Source organism: Tachypleus tridentatus, chromosome 2 (genome assembly GCF_004210375.1).
Source record: "Tachypleus tridentatus isolate NWPU-2018 chromosome 2, ASM421037v1, whole genome shotgun sequence".
Taxonomy (NCBI): Eukaryota; Metazoa; Arthropoda; class Merostomata; order Xiphosura; family Limulidae; genus Tachypleus; species Tachypleus tridentatus.
Window position 1 is genome coordinate 155,537,235 of NC_134826.1, and position 22,126 is coordinate 155,559,360.

The following is a 22,126-nucleotide window of genomic DNA, read 5'->3' on the forward strand; positions in this document are numbered from 1 at the left end:
AGTCTGCTTACTATGTCACCTTAGTCCTGTTCCTTTTTTATCATTAATAATACATCTTCAGCACTAACAGTAAGTCTGTTTACTATGTCACCTTAATCCAGTTCATTGTTTATCATTAATAATACATCTTCAACACTAACAGTAAGTCTGCTTACCATGTCACCTTAGTCTAGTACCTGTTTTGTTGTTTTTCTCCCTAACAGTCAGTTAATATCATATGAACCTAGTCCTACGCTGATGCTCGATGTACAGGAAACTTCATATTTGACTTGGATTCCTTAGTGACTGAATGTATACAAATTTTCTTCTAGTGTGGTCACTTGTAGCTGGTTTACATAATAGCAGAATCTGTTTCTAATGAGATCACTTATGGTTGGTTTACATAATACCGGAATCTGGATTTGTAATGTAGTAACTTACGGTTGGTTTACATAACACCAGAATCTGTTTGTAATGTAGTAACATAGAATTGGTTTACATAATACCAGAATCTGTTTCTAATGTAGTCACTTACGGTTGGTTTACGTAATACTGGAACCTGTTTCGAATGTGGCAACTTATGGTTGTTTACGTAATGCTGGAACCTCTTTCTAATGTGGCAACTTACGGTTGGTCTACGTAATGCTGGTTACTTATGATTGTTTACGTAATGCTGAAACCTGTTTCGAAAGTTGGAACTTACGGTTGTTTACGTAATGCTGGAACTTTCTTATTACTTTCTCATCCAAAGATATTTATTTTTATTTCTTCAGATTGTTTCGATGACCGAAACTTCAAAAGATGTAAATCAGATAACATAAACAATACGTTCTTCAATCGAACCTGCTTCAACGAAACAATCTCCACGTTCTATAACTATAGTGACATCCCCCAAGACAAGAGGATCTCAGCCCCCGAGGAGTATTTCAAGTAAGGGACACGATTAAAGTACTTTTACGTTTACAAGTTATTGTTTGTTCTACTACTTCGGTTTCTAGCCCTCATTTATGTTTCAGCTCATTTTTAATACTCTGTATATCCCTAGGAAGATATTAAAAAGTTAATTTAATACTTCAAACATGTTTGGCAAACAGATGTGTACATTCCCATCACTCCTTTTTATCACAAAAATACGGACATTTAACTCTTTATTTTCAGTCAGTACATACTTGTGAAGTATCAACTTTAATATTTAACTTTATTTTCAGTCAGTACATACTTGTGAAGTATCAACTTTAATATTTAACTCTTTATTTTCAGTCAGTACATACTTGTGAAGTTTCAACTTTACCATTTAACTCTTTATTTTCAGTTAGTACATACTTGTGAAGTATCAACTTTACCATTTAACTCTTTATTTTCAGTCAGTACATACTTGTGAAGTATCAACTTTACCATTTAACTCTTTATTTTCAGTCAGTACATACCTGTGAAGTATCAACTTTACCATTTAACTCTTTATTTTCAGTCAGTACATACTTGTGAAGTTTCAACTTTACCATTTAACTCTTTATTTTCAGTTAGTACATACTTGTGAAGTATCAACTTTACCATTTAACTCTTTATTTTCAGTCAGTACATACTTGTGAAGTATCAACTTTACCATTTAACTCTTTATTTTCAGTCAGTACATACCTGTGAAGTATCAACTTTACCATTTAACTCTTTATTTTCAGTCAGTACATACTTGTGAAGTTTCAACTTTACCATTTAACTTTATTTTCAGTTAGTACATACTTGTGAAGTATCAACTTTACCATTTAACTCTTTATTTTCAGTCAGTACATACTTGTGAAGTATCAACTTTACCATTTAACTCTTTATTTTCAGTCAGTACATACCTGTGAAGTATCAACTTTAATATTTAACTTTATTTTCAGTCAGTACATACCTGTGAAGTATCAACTTTAATATTTAACTCTTTATTTTCAGTCAGTACATACTTGTGAAGCATCAACTTTAATATTTAACTTTATTTTCAGTCAGTACATACCTGTGAAGTATCAACTTTAATATTTAACTCTTTATTTTCAGACAGTACATACTTGTGAAGTATCAACTTTACCATTTAACTCTTTATTTTCAGTCAGTACATACTTGTGAAGCATCAACTTTAATATTTAACTTTATTTTCAGTCAGTACATACTTGTGAAGTATCAACTTTAATATTTAACTCTTTATTTTCAGTCAGTACATACTTGTGAAGTTTCAAATTTACCATTTAACTCTTTATTTTCAGTTAGTACATACTTGTGAAGTATCAACTTTACCATTTAACTCTTTATTTTCAGTCAGTACATACTTGTGAAGTATCAACTTTACCATTTAACTCTTTATTTTCAGTCAGTACATACCTGTGAAGTATCAACTTTACCATTTAACTCTTTATTTTCAGTCAGTACATACTTGTGAAGTATCAACTTTACCATTTAACTCTTTATTTTCAGTCAGTACATACCTGTGAAGTATCAACTTTACCATTTAACTCTTTATTTTCAGTTAGTACATACCTGTGAAGTATCAACTTTACCATTTAACTCTTTATTTTCAGTTAGTACATACTTGTGAAGTATCAACTTTACCATTTAACTCTTTATTTTCAGTCAGTACATACTTGTGAAGTATCAACTTTACCATTTAACTCTTTATTTTCAGTTAGTACATACCTGTGAAGTATCAACTTTACCATTTAACTCTTTATTTTCAGTTAGTACATACTTGTGAAGTATCAACTTTACCATTTAACTCTTTATTTTCAGTCAGTACATACTTGTGAAGTATCAACTTTACCATTTAACTCTTTATTTTCAGTCAGTACATACCTGTGAAGTATCAACTTTAATATTTAACTTTATTTTCAGTCAGTACATACCTGTGAAGTATCAACTTTAATATTTAACTTTATTTTCAGTCAGTACATACCTGTGAAGTATCAACTTTAATATTTAACTCTTTATTTTCAGACAGTACATACTTGTGAAGTATCAACTTTACCATTTAACTCTTTATTTTCAGTCAGTACATACTTGTGAAGCATCAACTTTAATATTTAACTCTTTATTTTCAGTCAGTACATACTTGTGAAGTTTCAACTCTACCATTCAACTCTTTATTTTCAGTTAGTACATACTTGTGAAGTATTAACTTTACCATTTAACTCTTTATTTTCAGTCAGTACATACTTGTGAAGTATCAACTTTAATATTTAACTTTATTTTCAGTCAGTACATACTTGTGAAGTATCAACTTTAATATTTAACTATATTTTCAGTCAGTACATACTTGTGAAGTATCAACTTTAATATTTAACTTTATTTTCAGTCAGTACATACCTGTGAAGTATCAACTTTAATATTTAACTTTATTTTCAGTCAGTACATACTTGTGAAGTTTCAACTTTACCATTTAACTCTTTATTTTCAGTTAGTACATACTTGTGAAGTATCAACTTTACCATTTAACTCTTTATTTTCAGTCAGTACATACTTGTGAAGTATCAACTTTACCATTTAACTCTTTATTTTCAGTCAGTACATACCTGTGAAGTATCAACTTTAATATTTAACTTTATTTTCAGTCAGTACATACCTGTGAAGTATCAACTTTGCCATTTAACTCTTTATTTTCAGTCAGTACATACCTGTGAAGTATCAACTTTAATATTTAACTTTATTTTCAGTCAGTACATACCTGTGAAATATCAACTTTAATATTTAACTCTTTATTTTCAGACAGTACATACTTGTGAAGTATCAACTTTACCATTTAACTCTTTATTTTCAGTCAGTACATACTTGTGAAGCATCAACTTTAATATTTAACTTTATTTTCAGTCAGTACATACTTGTGAAGTATCAACTTTAATATTTAACTCTTTATTTTCAGTCAGTACATACTTGTGAAGTTTCAAATTTACCATTTAACTCTTTATTTTCAGTTAGTACATACTTGTGAAGTATCAACTTTACCATTTAACTCTTTATTTTCAGTCAGTACATACTTGTGAAGTATCAACTTTACCATTTAACTCTTTATTTTCAGTCAGTACATACTTGTGAAGTATCAACTTTACCATTTAACTCTTTATTTTCAGTCAGTACATACTTGTGAAGTATCAACTTTACCATTTAACTCTTTATTTTCAGTCAGTACATACCTGTGAAGTATCAACTTTACCATTTAACTCTTTATTTTCAGTTAGTACATACCTGTGAAGTATCAACTTTACCATTTAACTCTTTATTTTCAGTTAGTACATACTTGTGAAGTATCAACTTTACCATTTAACTCTTTATTTTCAGTCAGTACATACTTGTGAAGTATCAACTTTACCATTTAACTCTTTATTTTCAGTTAGTACATACCTGTGAAGTATCAACTTTACCATTTAACTCTTTATTTTCAGTTAGTACATACTTGTGAAGTATCAACTTTACCATTTAACTCTTTATTTTCAGTCAGTACATACTTGTGAAGTATCAACTTTACCATTTAACTCTTTATTTTCAGTCAGTACATACCTGTGAAGTATCAACTTTACCATTTAACTTTATTTTCAGTCAGTACATACCTGTGAAGTATCAACTTTACCATTTAACTCTTTATTTTCAGACAGTACATACTTGTGAAGTATCAACTTTACCATTTAACTCTTTATTTTCAGTCAGTACATACTTGTGAAGCATCAACTTTAATATTTAACTCTTTATTTTCAGTCAGTACATACTTGTGAAGTTTCAACTCTACCATTTAACTCTTTATTTTCAGTTAGTACATACTTGTGAAGTATTAACTTTACCATTTAACTCTTTATTTTCAGTCAGTACATACTTGTGAAGTATCAACTTTAATATTTAACTTTATTTTCAGTCAGTACATACTTGTGAAGTATCAACTTTAATATTTAACTATATTTTCAGTCAGTACATACTTGTGAAGTATCAACTTTAATATTTAACTTTATTTTCAGTCAGTACATACCTGTGAAGTATCAACTTTAATATTTAACTTTATTTTCAGTCAGTACATACCTGTGAAGTATCAACTTTAATATTTAACTCTTTATTTTCAGAATATACTTTATCAACTTTACCATTTAACTCTTTATTTTCAGTCAGTACATACTTGTGAAGTATCAACTTTAATATTTAACTTTATTTTCAGTCAGTACATACCTGTGAAGTTTCAACTTTAATATTTAACTCTTTATTCTCAGTCAGTACATACTTGTGAAGTATCAACTTTAATATTTAACTCTCTATTTTCAGTCTATACGCACTGGGAAAGTCAGAAGGTCTCCATGATATAGGTAACCTCCGCTGGCAACTAGTTTGTAGCTTGTTGGGAGCATGGGTAATTGTTGTGTGCTGTTTGATTAAGGGAATCAAAACATCGGGTAGGGTAAGTATTTTACTGGATGTAAGTCGATCTATTTCATAAAACAAGTTCTTAATGGTCTATTATAATTGTACTAAAGCATGAGAAATCTCTTCTTAGTTACAGTTAATGATTTATTATTACTGTAATGAAGCATACGAAATCTTTTGTAAGTTATAGTTAATGGTTTATATTTACTGTACTAAAGTATGTGATGTCTTGTTAGTTATACTTAATGGTTTATATTTACTGTACTAAAGTGTGTGAAATGTCTTGTTAGTTATAGTTAATGGTTTATATTTACTGTACTAAAGTGTGTGAAATGTCTTGTTAGTTATAGTTAATGGTTTATATTTACTGTACTAAAGTATGTGAAATGTCTTGTTAGTTATAGTTAATGGTTTATATTTACTGTACTAAAGTATGTGAAATGTCTTGTTAGTTATAGTTAATGGTTTATATTTACTGTACTAAAGTATGTGAAATGTCTTGTTAGTTATAGTTAATGGTTTATATTTACTGTACTAAAGTATGTGAAATGTCTTGTTAGTTTTAGTTAATGGTTTATATTTACTGTACTAAAGTATGTGAAACGTCTTGTTAGTTATAGTTAATGGTTTATATTTACTGTACTAAAGTATGTGATGTCTTGTTAGTTATAGTTAATGGTTTATATTTACTGTACTAAAGTATGTGAAATGTCTTGTTAGTTATAGTTAATGGTTTATATTTACTGTACTAAAGTGTGTGAAATGTCTTGTTAGTTATAGTTAATGGTTTATATTTACTGTACTAAAATATGTGAAACGTCTTGTTAGTTACAGTTAATGGTTTATATTTACTGTACTAAAGTATATGATGTCTTGTTAGTTATAGTTAATGACTTATATTTACTGTACTAAAGTATGTGATGTCTTGTTAGTTATAGTTAATGGTTTATATTTACTGTACTAAAGTATGTGAAATGTCTTGTTAGTTTTAGTTAATGGTTTATATTTACTGTACTAAAGTATGTGAAATGTCTTGTTAGTTATAGTTAATGGTTTATATTTACTGTACTAAAGTATGTGAAACGTCTTGTTAGTTATAGTTAATGGTTTATATTTACTGTACTAAAGTATGTGAAATGTCTTGTTAGCTATAGTTAATGATTTATATTTACTGTACTAAAATACGTGAAATGTCTTGTTAGTTATAGTTAATGGTTTATATTTACTGTACTAAAGTATGTGAAATGTCTTGTTAGTTTTAGTTAATGGTTTATATTTACTGTACTAAAGTGTGTGAAATGTCTTGTTAGTTTTAGTTAATGGTTTATATTTACTGTACTAAAGTATGTGAAATGTCTTGTTAGTTATAGTTAATGGTTTATATTTACTGTACTAAAGTATGTGATGTCTTGTTAGTTATAGTTAATGACTTATATTTACTGTACTAAAGTATGTGATGTCTTGTTAGTTATAGTTAATGGTTTATATTTACTGTACTAAAGTATGTGAAATGTCTTGTTAGTTATAGTTAATGGTTTATATTTACTGTACTAAAGTATGTGAAATGTCTTGTTAGTTATACTTAATGATTTATATTTACTGTACTAAAGTATGTGAAATGTCTTGTTATTTATACTTAATGATTTATATTTACTGTACTAAAGTATGTGATGTCTTGTTAGTTATAGTTAATGGTTTATATTTACTGTACTAAAGTATGTGAAATGTCTTGTTAGTTATAGTTAATGGTTTATATTTACTGTACTAAAGTATGTGAAATGTCTTGTTAGTTATAGTTAATGGTTTATATTTACTGTACTAAAGTATGTGAAATGTCTTGTTAGTTATAGTTAATGGTTTATATTTACTGTACTAAAGTGTGTGAAATGTCTTGTTAGTTTTAGTTAATGGTTTATATTTACTGTACTAAAGTATGTGAAATGTCTTGTTAGTTATAGTTAATGGTTTATATTTACTGTACTAAAGTATGTGATGTCTTGTTAGTTATAGTTAATGGTTTATATTTACTGTACTAAAGTATGTGAAATGTCTTGTTAGTTATAGTTAATGGTTTATATTTACTGTACTAAAGTATGTGAAATGTCTTGTTAGTTATAGTTAATGGTTTATATTTACTGTACTAAAGTATGTGAAATGTCTTGTTAGTTATAGTTAATGGTTTATATTTACTGTACTAAAGTATGTGAAATGTCTTGTTAGTTATAGTTAATGGTTTATATTTACTGTACTAAAGTATGTGAAATGTCTTGTTAGTTATAGTTAATGGTTTATATTTACTGTACTAAAGTATGTGAAATGTCTTGTTAGTTATAGTTAATGGTTTATATTTACTGTACTAAAGTATGTGAAATGTCTTGTTAGTTATAGTTAATGGTTTATATTTACTGTACTAAAGTATGTGAAATGTCTTGTTAGTTATAGTTAATGGTTTATATTTACTGTACTAAAGTATGTGAAATGTCTTGTTAGTTATAGTTAATGGTTTATATTTACTGTACTAAAGTATGTGAAATGTCTTGTTAGTTATAGTTAATGGTTTATATTTACTGTACTAAAGTATGTGAAATGTCTTGTTAGTTATAGTTAATGGTTTATATTTACTGTACTAAAGTATGTGAAATGTCTTGTTAGTTATAGTTAATGGTTTATATTTACTGTACTAAAGTATGTGAAATGTCTTGTTAGTTATAGTTAATGGTTTATATTTACTGTACTAAAGTATGTGAAATGTCTTGTTAGTTATAGTTAATGGTTTATATTTACTGTACTAAAGTATGTGAAATGTCTTGTTAGTTATAGTTAATGGTTTATATTTACTGTACTAAAGTATGTGAAATGTCTTGTTAGTTATAGTTAATGGTTTATATTTACTGTACTAAAGTATGTGAAATGTCTTGTTAGTTATAGTTAATGGTTTATATTTACTGTACTAAAGTATGTGAAATGTCTTGTTAGTTATAGTTAATGGTTTATATTTACTGTACTAAAGTATGTGAAATGTCTTGTTAGTTATAGTTAATGGTTTATATTTACTGTACTAAAGTATGTGAAATGTCTTGTTAGTTATAGTTAATGGTTTATATTTACTGTACTAAAGTATGTGAAATGTCTTGTTAGTTATAGTTAATGGTTTATATTTACTGTACTAAAGTATGTGAAATGTCTTGTTAGTTATAGTTAATGGTTTATATTTACTGTACTAAAGTATGTGAAATGTCTTGTTAGTTATAGTTAATGGTTTATATTTACTGTACTAAAGTATGTGAAATGTCTTGTTAGTTATAGTTAATGGTTTATATTTACTGTACTAAAGTATGTGAAATGTCTTGTTAGTTATAGTTAATGGTTTATATTTACTGTACTAAAGTATGTGAAATGTCTTGTTAGTTATAGTTAATGGTTTATATTTACTGTACTAAAGTATGTGAAATGTCTTGTTAGTTATAGTTAATGGTTTATATTTACTGTACTAAAGTATGTGAAATGTCTTGTTAGTTATAGTTAATGGTTTATATTTACTGTACTAAAGTATGTGAAATGTCTTGTTAGTTATAGTTAATGGTTTATATTTACTGTACTAAAGTATGTGAAATGTCTTGTTAGTTATAGTTAATGGTTTATATTTACTGTACTAAAGTATGTGAAATGTCTTGTTAGTTATAGTTAATGGTTTATATTTACTGTACTAAAGTATGTGAAATGTCTTGTTAGTTATAGTTAATGGTTTATATTTACTGTACTAAAGTATGTGAAATGTCTTGTTAGTTATAGTTAATGGTTTATATTTACTGTACTAAAGTATGTGAAATGTCTTGTTAGTTATAGTTAATGGTTTATATTTACTGTACTAAAGTATGTGAAATGTCTTGTTAGTTATAGTTAATGGTTTATATTTACTGTACTAAAGTATGTGAAATGTCTTGTTAGTTATAGTTAATGGTTTATATTTACTGTACTAAAGTATGTGATGTCTTGTTAGTTATAGTTAATGGTTTATATTTACTGTACTAAAGTATGTGAAATGTCTTGTTAGTTATAGTTAATGGTTTATATTTACTGTACTAAAGTATGTGAAATGTCTTGTTAGTTATAGTTAATGGTTTATATTTACTGTACTAAAGTATGTGAAATGTCTTGTTAGTTATAGTTAATGGTTTATATTTACTGTACTAAAGTATGTGAAATGTCTTGTTAGTTATAGTTAATGGTTTATATTTACTGTACTAAAGTATGTGAAATGTCTTGTTAGTTATAGTTAATGGTTTATATTTACTGTACTAAAGTATGTGAAATGTCTTGTTAGTTATAGTTAATGGTTTATATTTACTGTACTAAAGTATGTGAAATGTCTTGTTAGTTATAGTTAATGGTTTATATTTACTGTACTAAAGTATGTGAAATGTCTTGTTAGTTATAGTTAATGGTTTATATTTACTGTACTAAAGTATGTGAAATGTCTTGTTAGTTATAGTTAATGGTTTATATTTACTGTACTAAAGTATGTGAAATGTCTTGTTAGTTATAGTTAATGGTTTATATTTACTGTACTAAAGTATGTGAAATGTCTTGTTAGTTATAGTTAATGGTTTATATTTACTGTACTAAAGTATGTGAAATGTCTTGTTAGTTATAGTTAATGGTTTATATTTACTGTACTAAAGTATGTGAAATGTCTTGTTAGTTATAGTTAATGGTTTATATTTACTGTACTAAAGTATGTGAAATGTCTTGTTAGTTATAGTTAATGGTTTATATTTACTGTACTAAAGTATGTGAAATGTCTTGTTAGTTATAGTTAATGGTTTATATTTACTGTACTAAAGTATGTGAAATGTCTTGTTAGTTATAGTTAATGGTTTATATTTACTGTACTAAAGTATGTGAAATGTCTTGTTAGTTATAGTTAATGGTTTATATTTACTGTACTAAAGTATGTGAAATGTCTTGTTAGTTATAGTTAATGGTTTATATTTACTGTACTAAAGTATGTGAAATGTCTTGTTAGTTATAGTTAATGGTTTATATTTACTGTACTAAAGTATGTGAAATGTCTTGTTAGTTATAGTTAATGGTTTATATTTACTGTACTAAAGTATGTGAAATGTCTTGTTAGTTATAGTTAATGGTTTATATTTACTGTACTAAAGTATGTGAAATGTCTTGTTAGTTATAGTTAATGGTTTATATTTACTGTACTAAAGTATGTGAAATGTCTTGTTAGTTATAGTTAATGGTTTATATTTACTGTACTAAAGTATGTGAAATGTCTTGTTAGTTATAGTTAATGGTTTATATTTACTGTACTAAAGTATGTGAAATGTCTTGTTAGTTATAGTTAATGGTTTATATTTACTGTACTTGTTAGTTATAGTTAATGGTTTAAAGTATGTGAAATGTCTTGTTAGTTATAGTTAATGGTTTATATTTACTGTACTAAAGTATGTGAAATGTCTTGTTAGTTATAGTTAATGGTTTATATTTACTGTACTAAAGTATGTGAAATGTCTTGTTAGTTATAGTTAATGGTTTATATTTACTGTACTAAAGTATGTGAAATGTCTTGTTAGTTATAGTTAATGGTTTATATTTACTGTACTAAAGTATGTGAAATGTCTTGTTAGTTATAGTTAATGGTTTATATTTACTGTACTAAAGTATGTGAAATGTCTTGTTAGTTATAGTTAATGGTTTATATTTACTGTACTAAAGTATGTGAAATGTCTTGTTAGTTATAGTTAATGGTTTATATTTACTGTACTAAAGTATGTGAAATGTCTTGTTAGTTATAGTTAATGGTTTATATTTACTGTACTAAAGTATGTGAAATGTCTTGTTAGTTATAGTTAATGGTTTATATTTACTGTACTAAAGTATGTGAAATGTCTTGTTAGTTATAGTTAATGGTTTATATTTACTGTACTAAAGTATGTGAAATGTCTTGTTAGTTATAGTTAATGGTTTATATTTACTGTACTAAAGTATGTGAAATGTCTTGTTAGTTATAGTTAATGGTTTATATTTACTGTACTAAAGTATGTGAAATGTCTTGTTAGTTATAGTTAATGGTTTATATTTACTGTACTAAAGTATGTGAAATGTCTTGTTAGTTATAGTTAATGGTTTATATTTACTGTACTAAAGTATGTGAAATGTCTTGTTAGTTATAGTTAATGGTTTATATTTACTGTACTAAAGTATGTGAAATGTCTTGTTAGTTATAGTTAATGGTTTATATTTACTGTACTAAAGTATGTGAAATGTCTTGTTAGTTTTAGTTAATGGTTTATATTTACTGTACTAAAGTATGTGAAATGTCTTGTTAGTTATAGTTAATGGTTTATATTTACTGTACTAAAGTATGTGAAATGTCTTGTTAGTTATAGTTAATGGTTTATATTTACTGTACTAAAGTATGTGAAATGTCTTGTTAGTTATACTTAATGATTTATATTTACTGTACTAAAGTATGTGAAATGTCTTGTTAGTTATAGTTAATGGTTTATATTTACTGTACTAAAGTATGTGAAATGTCTTGTTAGTTATAGTTAATGGTTTATATTTACTGTACTAAAGTATGTGAAATGTCTTGTTAGTTATAGTTAATGGTTTATATTTACTGTACTAAAGTGTGTGAAATGTCTTGTTAGTTATAGTTAATGGTTTATATTTACTGTACTAAAGTATGTGAAATGTCTTGTTAGTTATAGTTAATGGTTTATATTTACTGTACTAAAGTATGTGAAATGTCTTGTTAGTTATAGTTAATGGTTTATATTTACTGTACTAAAGTATGTGAAATGTCTTGTTAGTTATAGTTAATGGTTTATATTTACTGTACTAAAGTATGTGAAATGTCTTGTTAGTTATAGTTAATGGTTTATATTTACTGTACTAAAGTATGTGAAATGTCTTGTTAGTTATAGTTAATGGTTTATATTTACTGTACTAAAGTATGTGAAATGTCTTGTTAGTTATAGTTAATGGTTTATATTTACTGTACTAAAGTATGTGAAATGTCTTGTTAGTTATAGTTAATGGTTTATATTTACTGTACTAAAGTATGTGAAATGTCTTGTTAGTTATAGTTAATGGTTTATATTTACTGTACTAAAGTATGTGAAATGTCTTGTTAGTTATAGTTAATGGTTTATATTTACTGTACTAAAGTATGTGAAATGTCTTGTTAGTTATAGTTAATGGTTTATATTTACTGTACTAAAGTATGTGAAATGTCTTGTTAGTTATAGTTAATGGTTTATATTTACTGTACTAAAGTATGTGAAATGTCTTGTTAGTTATAGTTAATGGTTTATATTTACTGTACTAAAGTATGTGAAATGTCTTGTTAGTTTTTAGTTAATGGTTTATATTTACTGTACTAAAGTATGTGAAATGTCTTGTTAGTTTTAGTTAATGGTTTATATTTACTGTACTAAAAGTGAAATGTCTTGTAGTTATAGTTAATGTCTTGTTAGTTGAAATGTCTAGTTAATGGTTTATATTTACTGTACTAAAGTATGTGAAATGTCTTGTTAGTTATAGTTAATGGTTTATATTTACTGTACTAAAGTATGTGAAATGTCTTGTTAGTTATAGTTAATGGTTTATATTTACTGTACTAAAGTATGTGAAATGTCTTGTTAGTTATAGTTAATGGTTTATATTTACTGTACTAAAGTATGTGAAATGTCTTGTTAGTTATAGTTAATGGTTTATATTTACTGTACTAAAGTATGTGAAATGTCTTGTTAGTTATAGTTAATGGTTTATATTTACTGTACTAAAGTATGTGAAATGTCTTGTTAGTTATAGTTAATGGTTTATATTTACTGTACTAAAGTATGTGAAATGTCTTGTTAGTTTTAGTTAATGGTTTATATTTACTGTACTAAAGTATGTGAAATGTCTTGTTAGTTATAGTTAATGGTTTATATTTACTGTACTAAAGTATGTGAAATGTCTTGTTAGTTATAGTTAATGGTTTATATTTACTGTACTAAAGTATGTGAAATGTCTTGTTAGTTATAGTTAATGGTTTATATTTACTGTACTAAAGTATGTGAAATGTCTTGTTAGTTATAGTTAATGGTTTATATTTACTGTACTAAAGTATGTGAAATGTCTTGTTAGTTATAGTTAATGGTTTATATTTACTGTACTAAAGTATGTGAAATGTCTTGTTAGTTATAGTTAATGGTTTATATTTACTGTACTAAAGTATGTGAAATGTCTTGTTAGTTATAGTTAATGGTTTATATTTACTGTACTAAAGTATGTGAAATGTCTTGTTAGTTATAGTTAATGGTTTATATTTACTGTACTAAAGTATGTGAAATGTCTTGTTAGTTATAGTTAATGGTTTATATTTACTGTACTAAAGTATGTGAAATGTCTTGTTAGTTATAGTTAATGGTTTATATTTACTGTACTAAAGTATGTGAAATGTCTTGTTAGTTATAGTTAATGGTTTATATTTACTGTACTAAAGTATGTGAAATGTCTTGTTAGTTATAGTTAATGGTTTATATTTACTGTACTAAAGTATGTGAAATGTCTTGTTAGTTATAGTTAATGGTTTATATTTACTGTACTAAAGTATGTGAAATGTCTTGTTAGTTATAGTTAATGGTTTATATTTACTGTACTAAAGTATGTGAAATGTCTTGTTAGTTATAGTTAATGGTTTATATTTACTGTACTAAAGTATGTGAAATGTCTTGTTAGTTATAGTTAATGGTTTATATTTACTGTACTAAAGTATGTGAAATGTCTTGTTAGTTATAGTTAATGGTTTATATTTACTGTACTAAAGTATGTGAAATGTCTTGTTAGTTATAGTTAATGGTTTATATTTACTGTACTAAAGTATGTGAAATGTCTTGTTAGTTATAGTTAATGGTTTATATTTACTGTACTAAAGTATGTGAAATGTCTTGTTAGTTATAGTTAATGGTTTATATTTACTGTACTAAAGTATGTGAAATGTCTTGTTAGTTATAGTTAATGGTTTATATTTACTGTACTAAAGTATGTGAAATGTCTTGTTAGTTATAGTTAATGGTTTATATTTACTGTACTAAAGTATGTGAAATGTCTTGTTAGTTATAGTTAATGGTTTATATTTACTGTACTAAAGTATGTGAAATGTCTTGTTAGTTATAGTTAATGGTTTATATTTACTGTACTAAAGTTATGTGAAATGTCTTGTTAGTTATAGTTAATGGTTTATATTTACTGTACTAAAGTATGTGAAATGTCTTGTTAGTTATAGTTAATGGTTTATATTTACTGTACTAAAGTATGTGAAATGTCTTGTTAGTTATAGTTAATGGTTTATATTTACTGTACTAAAGTATGTGAAATGTCTTGTTAGTTATAGTTAATGGTTTATATTTACTGTACTAAAGTATGTGAAATGTCTTGTTAGTTATAGTTAATGGTTTATATTTACTGTACTAAAGTATGTGAAATGTCTTGTTAGCTATAGTTAATGATTTATATTTACTGTACTAAAGTATGTGAAATGTCTTGTTAGTTTTAGTTAATGGTTTATATTTACTGTACTAAAGTATGTGAAATGTCTTGTTAGTTATAGTTAATGGTTTATATTTACTGTACTAAAGTATGTGAAATGTCTTGTTAGTTATAGTTAATGGTTTATATTTACTGTACTAAAGTATGTGAAATGTCTTGTTAGTTTTAGTTAATGGTTTATATTTACTGTACTAAAGTATGTGAAATGTCTTGTTAGTTATAGTTAATGGTTTATATTTACTGTACTAAAGTATGTGAAATGTCTTGTTAGTTATAGTTAATGGTTTATATTTACTGTACTAAAGTATGTGAAATGTCTTGTTAGTTTTAGTTAATGGTTTATATTTACTGTACTAAAGTATGTGAAATGTCTTGTTAGTTATAGTTAATGGTTTATATTTACTGTACTAAAGTATGTGAAATGTCTTGTTAGTTATAGTTAATGGTTTATATTTACTGTACTAAAGTATGTGAAATGTCTTGTTAGTTATAGTTAATGGTTTATATTTACTGTACTAAAGTATGTGAAATGTCTTGTTAGTTATAGTTAATGGTTTATATTTACTGTACTAAAGTATGTGAAATGTCTTGTTAGTTATAGTTAATGGTTTATATTTACTGTACTAAAGTATGTGAAATGTCTTGTTAGTTATAGTTAATGGTTTATATTTACTGTACTAAAGTATGTGAAATGTCTTGTTAGTTATAGTTAATGGTTTATATTTACTGTACTAAAGTATGTGAAATGTCTTGTTAGTTATAGTTAATGGTTTATATTTACTGTACTAAAGTATGTGAAATGTCTTGTTAGTTTTAGTTAATGGTTTATATTTACTGTACTAAAGTATGTGAAATGTCTTGTTAGTTATAGTTAATGGTTTATATTTACTGTACTAAAGTATGTGAAATGTCTTGTTAGTTATAGTTAATGGTTTATATTTACTGTACTAAAGTATGTGAAATGTCTTGTTAGTTATAGTTAATGGTTTATATTTACTGTACTAAAGTATGTGAAATGTCTTGTTAGTTATAGTTAATGGTTTATATTTACTGTACTAAAGTATGTGAAATGTCTTGTTAGTTATAGTTAATGGTTTATATTTACTGTACTAAAGTATGTGAAATGTCTTGTTAGTTATAGTTAATGGTTTATATTTACTGTACTAAAGTATGTGAAATGTCTTGTTAGTTATAGTTAATGGTTTATATTTACTGTACTAAAGTATGTGAAATGTCTTGTTAGTTATAGTTAATGGTTTATATTTACTGTACTAAAGTATGTGAAATGTCTTGTTAGTTATAGTTAATGGTTTATATTTACTGTACTAAAGTATGTGAAATGTCTTGTTAGTTATAGTTAATGGTTTATATTTACTGTACTAAAGTATGTGAAATGTCTTGTTAGTTATAGTTAATGGTTTATATTTACTGTACTAAAGTATGTGAAATGTCTTGTTAGTTTTAGTTAATGGTTTATATTTACTGTACTAAAGTATGTGAAATGTCTTGTTAGTTATAGTTAATGGTTTATATTTACTGTACTAAAGTATGTGAAATGTCTTGTTAGTTATAGTTAATGGTTTATATTTACTGTACTAAAGTATGTGAAATGTCTTGTTAGTTATAGTTAATGGTTTATATTTACTGTACTAAAGTGTGTGTTATAGTTAATGGTCTTGTTAGTTATAGTTAATGGTTTATATTTACTGTACTAAAGTATGTGAAATGTCTTGTTAGTTATAGTTAATGGTTTATATTTACTGTACTAAAGTATGTGAAATGTCTTGTTAGTTATAGTTAATGGTTTATATTTACTGTACTAAAGTATGTGAAATGTCTTGTTAGTTATAGTTAATGGTTTATATTTACTGTACTAAAGTATGTGAAATGTCTTGTTAGTTATAGTTAATGGTTTATATTTACTGTACTAAAGTATGTGAAATGTCTTGTTAGTTTTAGTTAATGGTTTATATTTACTGTACTAAAGTATGTGAAATGTCTTGTTAGTTTTAGTTAATGGTTTATATTTACTGTACTAAAGTATGTGAAATGTCTTGTTAGTTATAGTTAATGGTTTATATTTACTGTACTAAAGTATGTGAAATGTCTTGTTAGTTTTAGTTAATGGTTTATATTTACTGTACTAAAGTATGTGAAATGTCTTGTTAGTTATAGTTAATGGTTTATATTTACTGTACTAAAGTATGTGAAATGTCTTGTTAGTTATAGTTAATGGTTTATATTTACTGTACTAAAGTATGTGAAATGTCTTGTTAGTTATAGTTAATGGTTTATATTTACTGTACTAAAGTATGTGAAATGTCTTGTTAGTTATAGTTAATGGTTTATATTTACTGTACTAAAGTATGTGAAATGTCTTGTTAGTTATAGTTAATGGTTTATATTTACTGTACTAAAGTATGTGAAATGTCTTGTTAGTTATAGTTAATGGTTTATATTTACTGTACTAAAGTATGTGAAATGTCTTGTTAGTTTTAGTTAATGGTTTATATTTACTGTACTAAAGTATGTGAAATGTCTTGTTAGTTATAGTTAATGGTTTATATTTACTGTACTAAAGTGTGTGAAATGTCTTGTTAGTTTTAGTTAATGGTTTATATTTACTGTACTAAAGTGTGTGAAATGTCTTGTTAGTTTTAGTTAATGGTTTATATTTACTGTACTAAAGTATGTGAAATGTCTTGTTAGTTATAGTTAATGGTTTATATTTACTGTACTAAAGTATGTGAAATGTCTTGTTAGTTTTAGTTAATGGTTTATATTTACTGTACTAAAGTATGTGAAATGTCTTGTTAGTTATAGTTAATGGTTTATATTTACTGTACTAAAGTATGTGAAATGTCTTGTTAGTTATAGTTAATGGTTTATATTTACTGTACTAAAGTATGTGAAATGTCTTGTTAGTTATAGTTAATGGTTTATATTTACTGTACTAAAGTATGTGAAATGTCTTGTTAGTTATAGTTAATGGTTTATATTTACTGTACTAAAGTATGTGAAATGTCTTGTTAGTTTTAGTTAATGGTTTATATTTACTGTACTAAAGTATGTGAAATGTCTTGTTAGTTATAGTTAATGGTTTATATTTACTGTACTAAAGTATGTGAAATGTCTTGTTAGTTATAGTTAATGGTTTATATTTACTGTACTAAAGTATGTGAAATGTCTTGTTAGTTATAGTTAATGGTTTATATTTACTGTACTAAAGTATGTGAAATGTCTTGTTAGTTATAGTTAATGGTTTATATTTACTGTACTAAAGTATGTGAAATGTCTTGTTAGTTATAGTTAATGGTTTATATTTACTGTACTAAAGTATGTGAAATGTCTTGTTAGTTATAGTTAATGGTTTATATTTACTGTACTAAAGTATGTGATGTCTTGTTAGTTATAGTTAATGGTTTATATTTACTGTACTAAAGTATGTGAAATGTCTTGTTAGTTTTAGTTAATGGTTTATATTTACTGTACTAAAGTATGTGAAATGTCTTGTTAGTTATAGTTAATGGTTTATATTTACTGTACTAAAGTATGTGAAATGTCTTGTTAGTTATAGTTAATGGTTTATATTTACTGTACTAAAGTGTGTGAAATGTCTTGTTAGTTTTAGTTAATGGTTTATATTTACTGTACTAAAGTATGTGAAATGTCTTGTTAGTTATAGTTAATGGTTTATATTTACTGTACTAAAGTATGTGAAATGTCTTGTTAGTTATAGTTAATGGTTTATATTTACTGTACTAAAGTATGTGAAATGTCTTGTTAGTTATAGTTAATGGTTTATATTTACTGTACTAAAGTGTGTGAAATGTCTTGTTAGTTATAGTTAATGGTTTATATTTACTGTACTAAAGTATGTGAAATGTCTTGTTAGTTTTAGTTAATGGTTTATATTTACTGTACTAAAGTGTGAAATGTCTTGTTAGTTTTAGTTAATGGTTTATATTTACTGTACTAAAGTATGTGAAATGTCTTGTTAGTTATAGTTAATGGTTTATATTTACTGTACTAAAGTGTGTGAAATGTCTTGTTAGTTTTAGTTAATGGTTTATATTTACTGTACTAAAGTATGTGAAATGTCTTGTTAGTTATAGTTAATGGTTTATATTTACTGTACTAAAGTATGTGAAATGTCTTGTTAGTTATAGTTAATGGTTTATATTTACTGTACTAAAGTATGTGAAATGTCTTGTTAGTTATAGTTAATGGTTTATATTTACTGTACTAAAGTATGTGAAATGTCTTGTTAGTTATAGTTAATGGTTTATATTTACTGTACTAAAGTATGTGAAATGTCTTGTTAGTTATAGTTAATGGTTTATATTTACTGTACTAAAGTATGTGAAATGTCTTGTTAGTTATAGTTAATGGTTTATATTTACTGTACTAAAGTATGTGAAATGTCTTGTTAGTTATAGTTAATGGTTTATATTTACTGTACTAAAGTATGTGAAATGTCTTGTTAGTTTTAGTTAATGGTTTATATTTACTGTACTAAAGTATGTGAAATGTCTTGTTAGTTATAGTTAATGGTTTATATTTACTGTACTAAAGTATGTAAAATGTCTTGTTAGTTTTAGTTAATGGTTTATATTTACTGTACTAAAGTATGTGAAATGTCTTGTTAGTTATAGTTAATGGTTTATATTTACTGTACTAAAGTATGTGAAATGTCTTGTTAGTTATAGTTAATGGTTTATATTTACTGTACTAAAGTATGTGAAATGTCTTGTTAGTTATAGTTAATGGTTTATATTTACTGTACTAAAGTATGTGAAATGTCTTGTTAGTTATAGTTAATGGTTTATATTTACTGTACTAAAGTATGTGAAATGTCTTGTTAGTTATAGTTAATGGTTTATATTTACTGTACTAAAGTATGTGAAATGTCTTGTTAGTTATAGTTAATGGTTTATATTTACTGTACTAAAGTATGTGAAATGTCTTGTTAGTTATACTTAATGGTTTATATTTACTGTACTAAAGTATGTGATGTCTTGTTAGTTATACTTAATGGTTTATATTTACTGTACTAAAGTATGTGATGTCTTGTTAGTTATAGTTAATGGTTTATATTTACTGTACTAAAGTATGTGAAATGTCTTGTTAGTTATAGTTAATGGTTTATATTTACTGTACTAAAGTATGTGAAATGTCTTGTTAGTTATAGTTAATGGTTTATATTTACTGTACTAAAGTGTGTGAAATGTCTTGTTAGTTTTAGTTAATGGTTTATATTTACTGTACTAAAGTGTGTGAAATGTCTTGTTAGTTTTAGTTAATGGTTTATATTTACTGTACTAAAGTATGTGAAATGTCTTGTTAGTTATAGTTAATGGTTTATATTTACTGTACTAAAGTATGTGAAATGTCTTGTTAGTTTTAGTTAATGGTTTATATTTACTGTACTAAAGTATGTGAAATGTCTTGTTAGTTATAGTTAATGGTTTATATTTACTGTACTAAAGTATGTGAAATGTCTTGTTAGTTATAGTTAATGGTTTATATTTACTGTACTAAAGTGTGTGAAATGTCTTGTTAGTTTTAGTTAATGGTTTATATTTACTGTACTAAAGTATGTGAAATGTCTTGTTAGTTATAGTTAATGGTTTATATTTACTGTACTAAAGTATGTGATGTCTTGTTAGTTATAGTTAATGGTTTATATTTACTGTACTAAAGTATGTGAAATGTCTTGTTAGTTATAGTTAATGGTTTATATTTACTGTACTAAAGTATGTGAAATGTCTTGTTAGTTATAGTTAATGGTTTATATTTACTGTACTAAAGTATGTGATGTCTTGTTAGTTATAGTTAATGACTTATATTTACTGTACTAAAGTATGTGATGTCTTGTTAGTTATAGTTAATGGTTTATATTTACTGTACTAAAGTATGTGAAATGTCTTGTTAGTTTTAGTTAATGGTTTATATTTACTGTACTAAAGTATGTGAAATGTCTTGTTAGTTATAGTTAATGGTTTATATTTACTGTACTAAAGTATGTGAAATGTCTTGTTAGTTTTAGTTAATGGTTTATATTTACTGTACTAAAGTGTGTGAAATGTCTTGTTAGTTTTAGTTAATGGTTTATATTTACTGTACTAAAGTATGTGAAATGTCTTGTTAGTTATAGTTAATGGTTTATATTTACTGTACTAAAGTATGTGATGTCTTGTTAGTTATAGTTAATGGTTTATATTTACTGTACTAAAGTGTGTGAAATGTCTTGTTAGTTATAGTTAATGGTTTATATTTACTGTACTAAAATATGTGAAACGTCTTGTTAGTTATAGTTAATGGTTTATATTTACTGTACTAAAGTATGTGATGTCTTGTTAGTTATAGTTAATGGTTTATATTTACTGTACTAAAGTATGTGATGTCTTGTTAGTTATAGTTAATGGTTTATATTTACTGTACTAAAGTATGTGATGTCTTGTTAGTTATAGTTAATGACTTATATTTACTGTACTAAAGTATGTGATGTCTTGTTAGTTATACTTAATGGTTTATATTTACTACTGTACTAAAGTATGTGAAATGTCTTGTTAGTTATAGTTAATGGTTTATATTTACTGTACTAAAGTATGTGAAATGTCTTGTTAGTTATAGTTAATGGTTTATATTTACTGTACTAAAGTATGTGAAATGTCTTGTTAGTTATAGTTAATGGTTTATATTTACTGTACTAAAGTATGTGAAATGTCTTGTTAGTTTTAGTTAATGGTTTATATTTACTGTACTAAAGTATGTGAAATGTCTTGTTAGTTATAGTTAATGGTTTATATTTACTGTACTAAAGTATGTGAAATGTCTTGTTAGTTATAGTTAATGGTTTATATTTACTGTACTAAAGTATGTGAAATGTCTTGTTAGTTATAGTTAATGGTTTATATTTACTGTACTAAAGTATGTGAAATGTCTTGTTAGTTTAGTTAATGGTTTATATTTACTGTACTAAAGTATGTGAAATGTCTTGTTAGTTTTAGTTAATGGTTTATATTTACTGTACTAAAGTATGTGAAATGTCTTGTTAGTTATAGTTAATGGTTTATATTTACTGTACTAAAGTATGTGAAATGTCTTGTTAGTTATAGTTAATGGTTTATATTTACTGTACTAAAGTATGTGAAATGTCTTGTTAGTTATAGTTAATGGTTTATATTTACTGTACTAAAGTATGTGATGTCTTGTTAGTTAT

General features: G+C 25.5%; 1 protein-coding gene across 1 annotated transcript in view; it reads left to right on the forward strand.

Annotated features, from left to right (window-relative positions):
* Window positions 1-22,126, forward strand: part of LOC143245433 (sodium- and chloride-dependent GABA transporter 1-like) — a 220,192-nt gene that overhangs the window by 31,757 nt on the left and 166,309 nt on the right. The window contains exons 5-6 of the mRNA XM_076491783.1: window positions 753-909; window positions 5,248-5,380. Coding sequence (XP_076347898.1) covers window positions 753-909; window positions 5,248-5,380 — 290 coding nt within the window. The remainder of the gene's footprint in view (window positions 1-752; window positions 910-5,247; window positions 5,381-22,126) is intronic.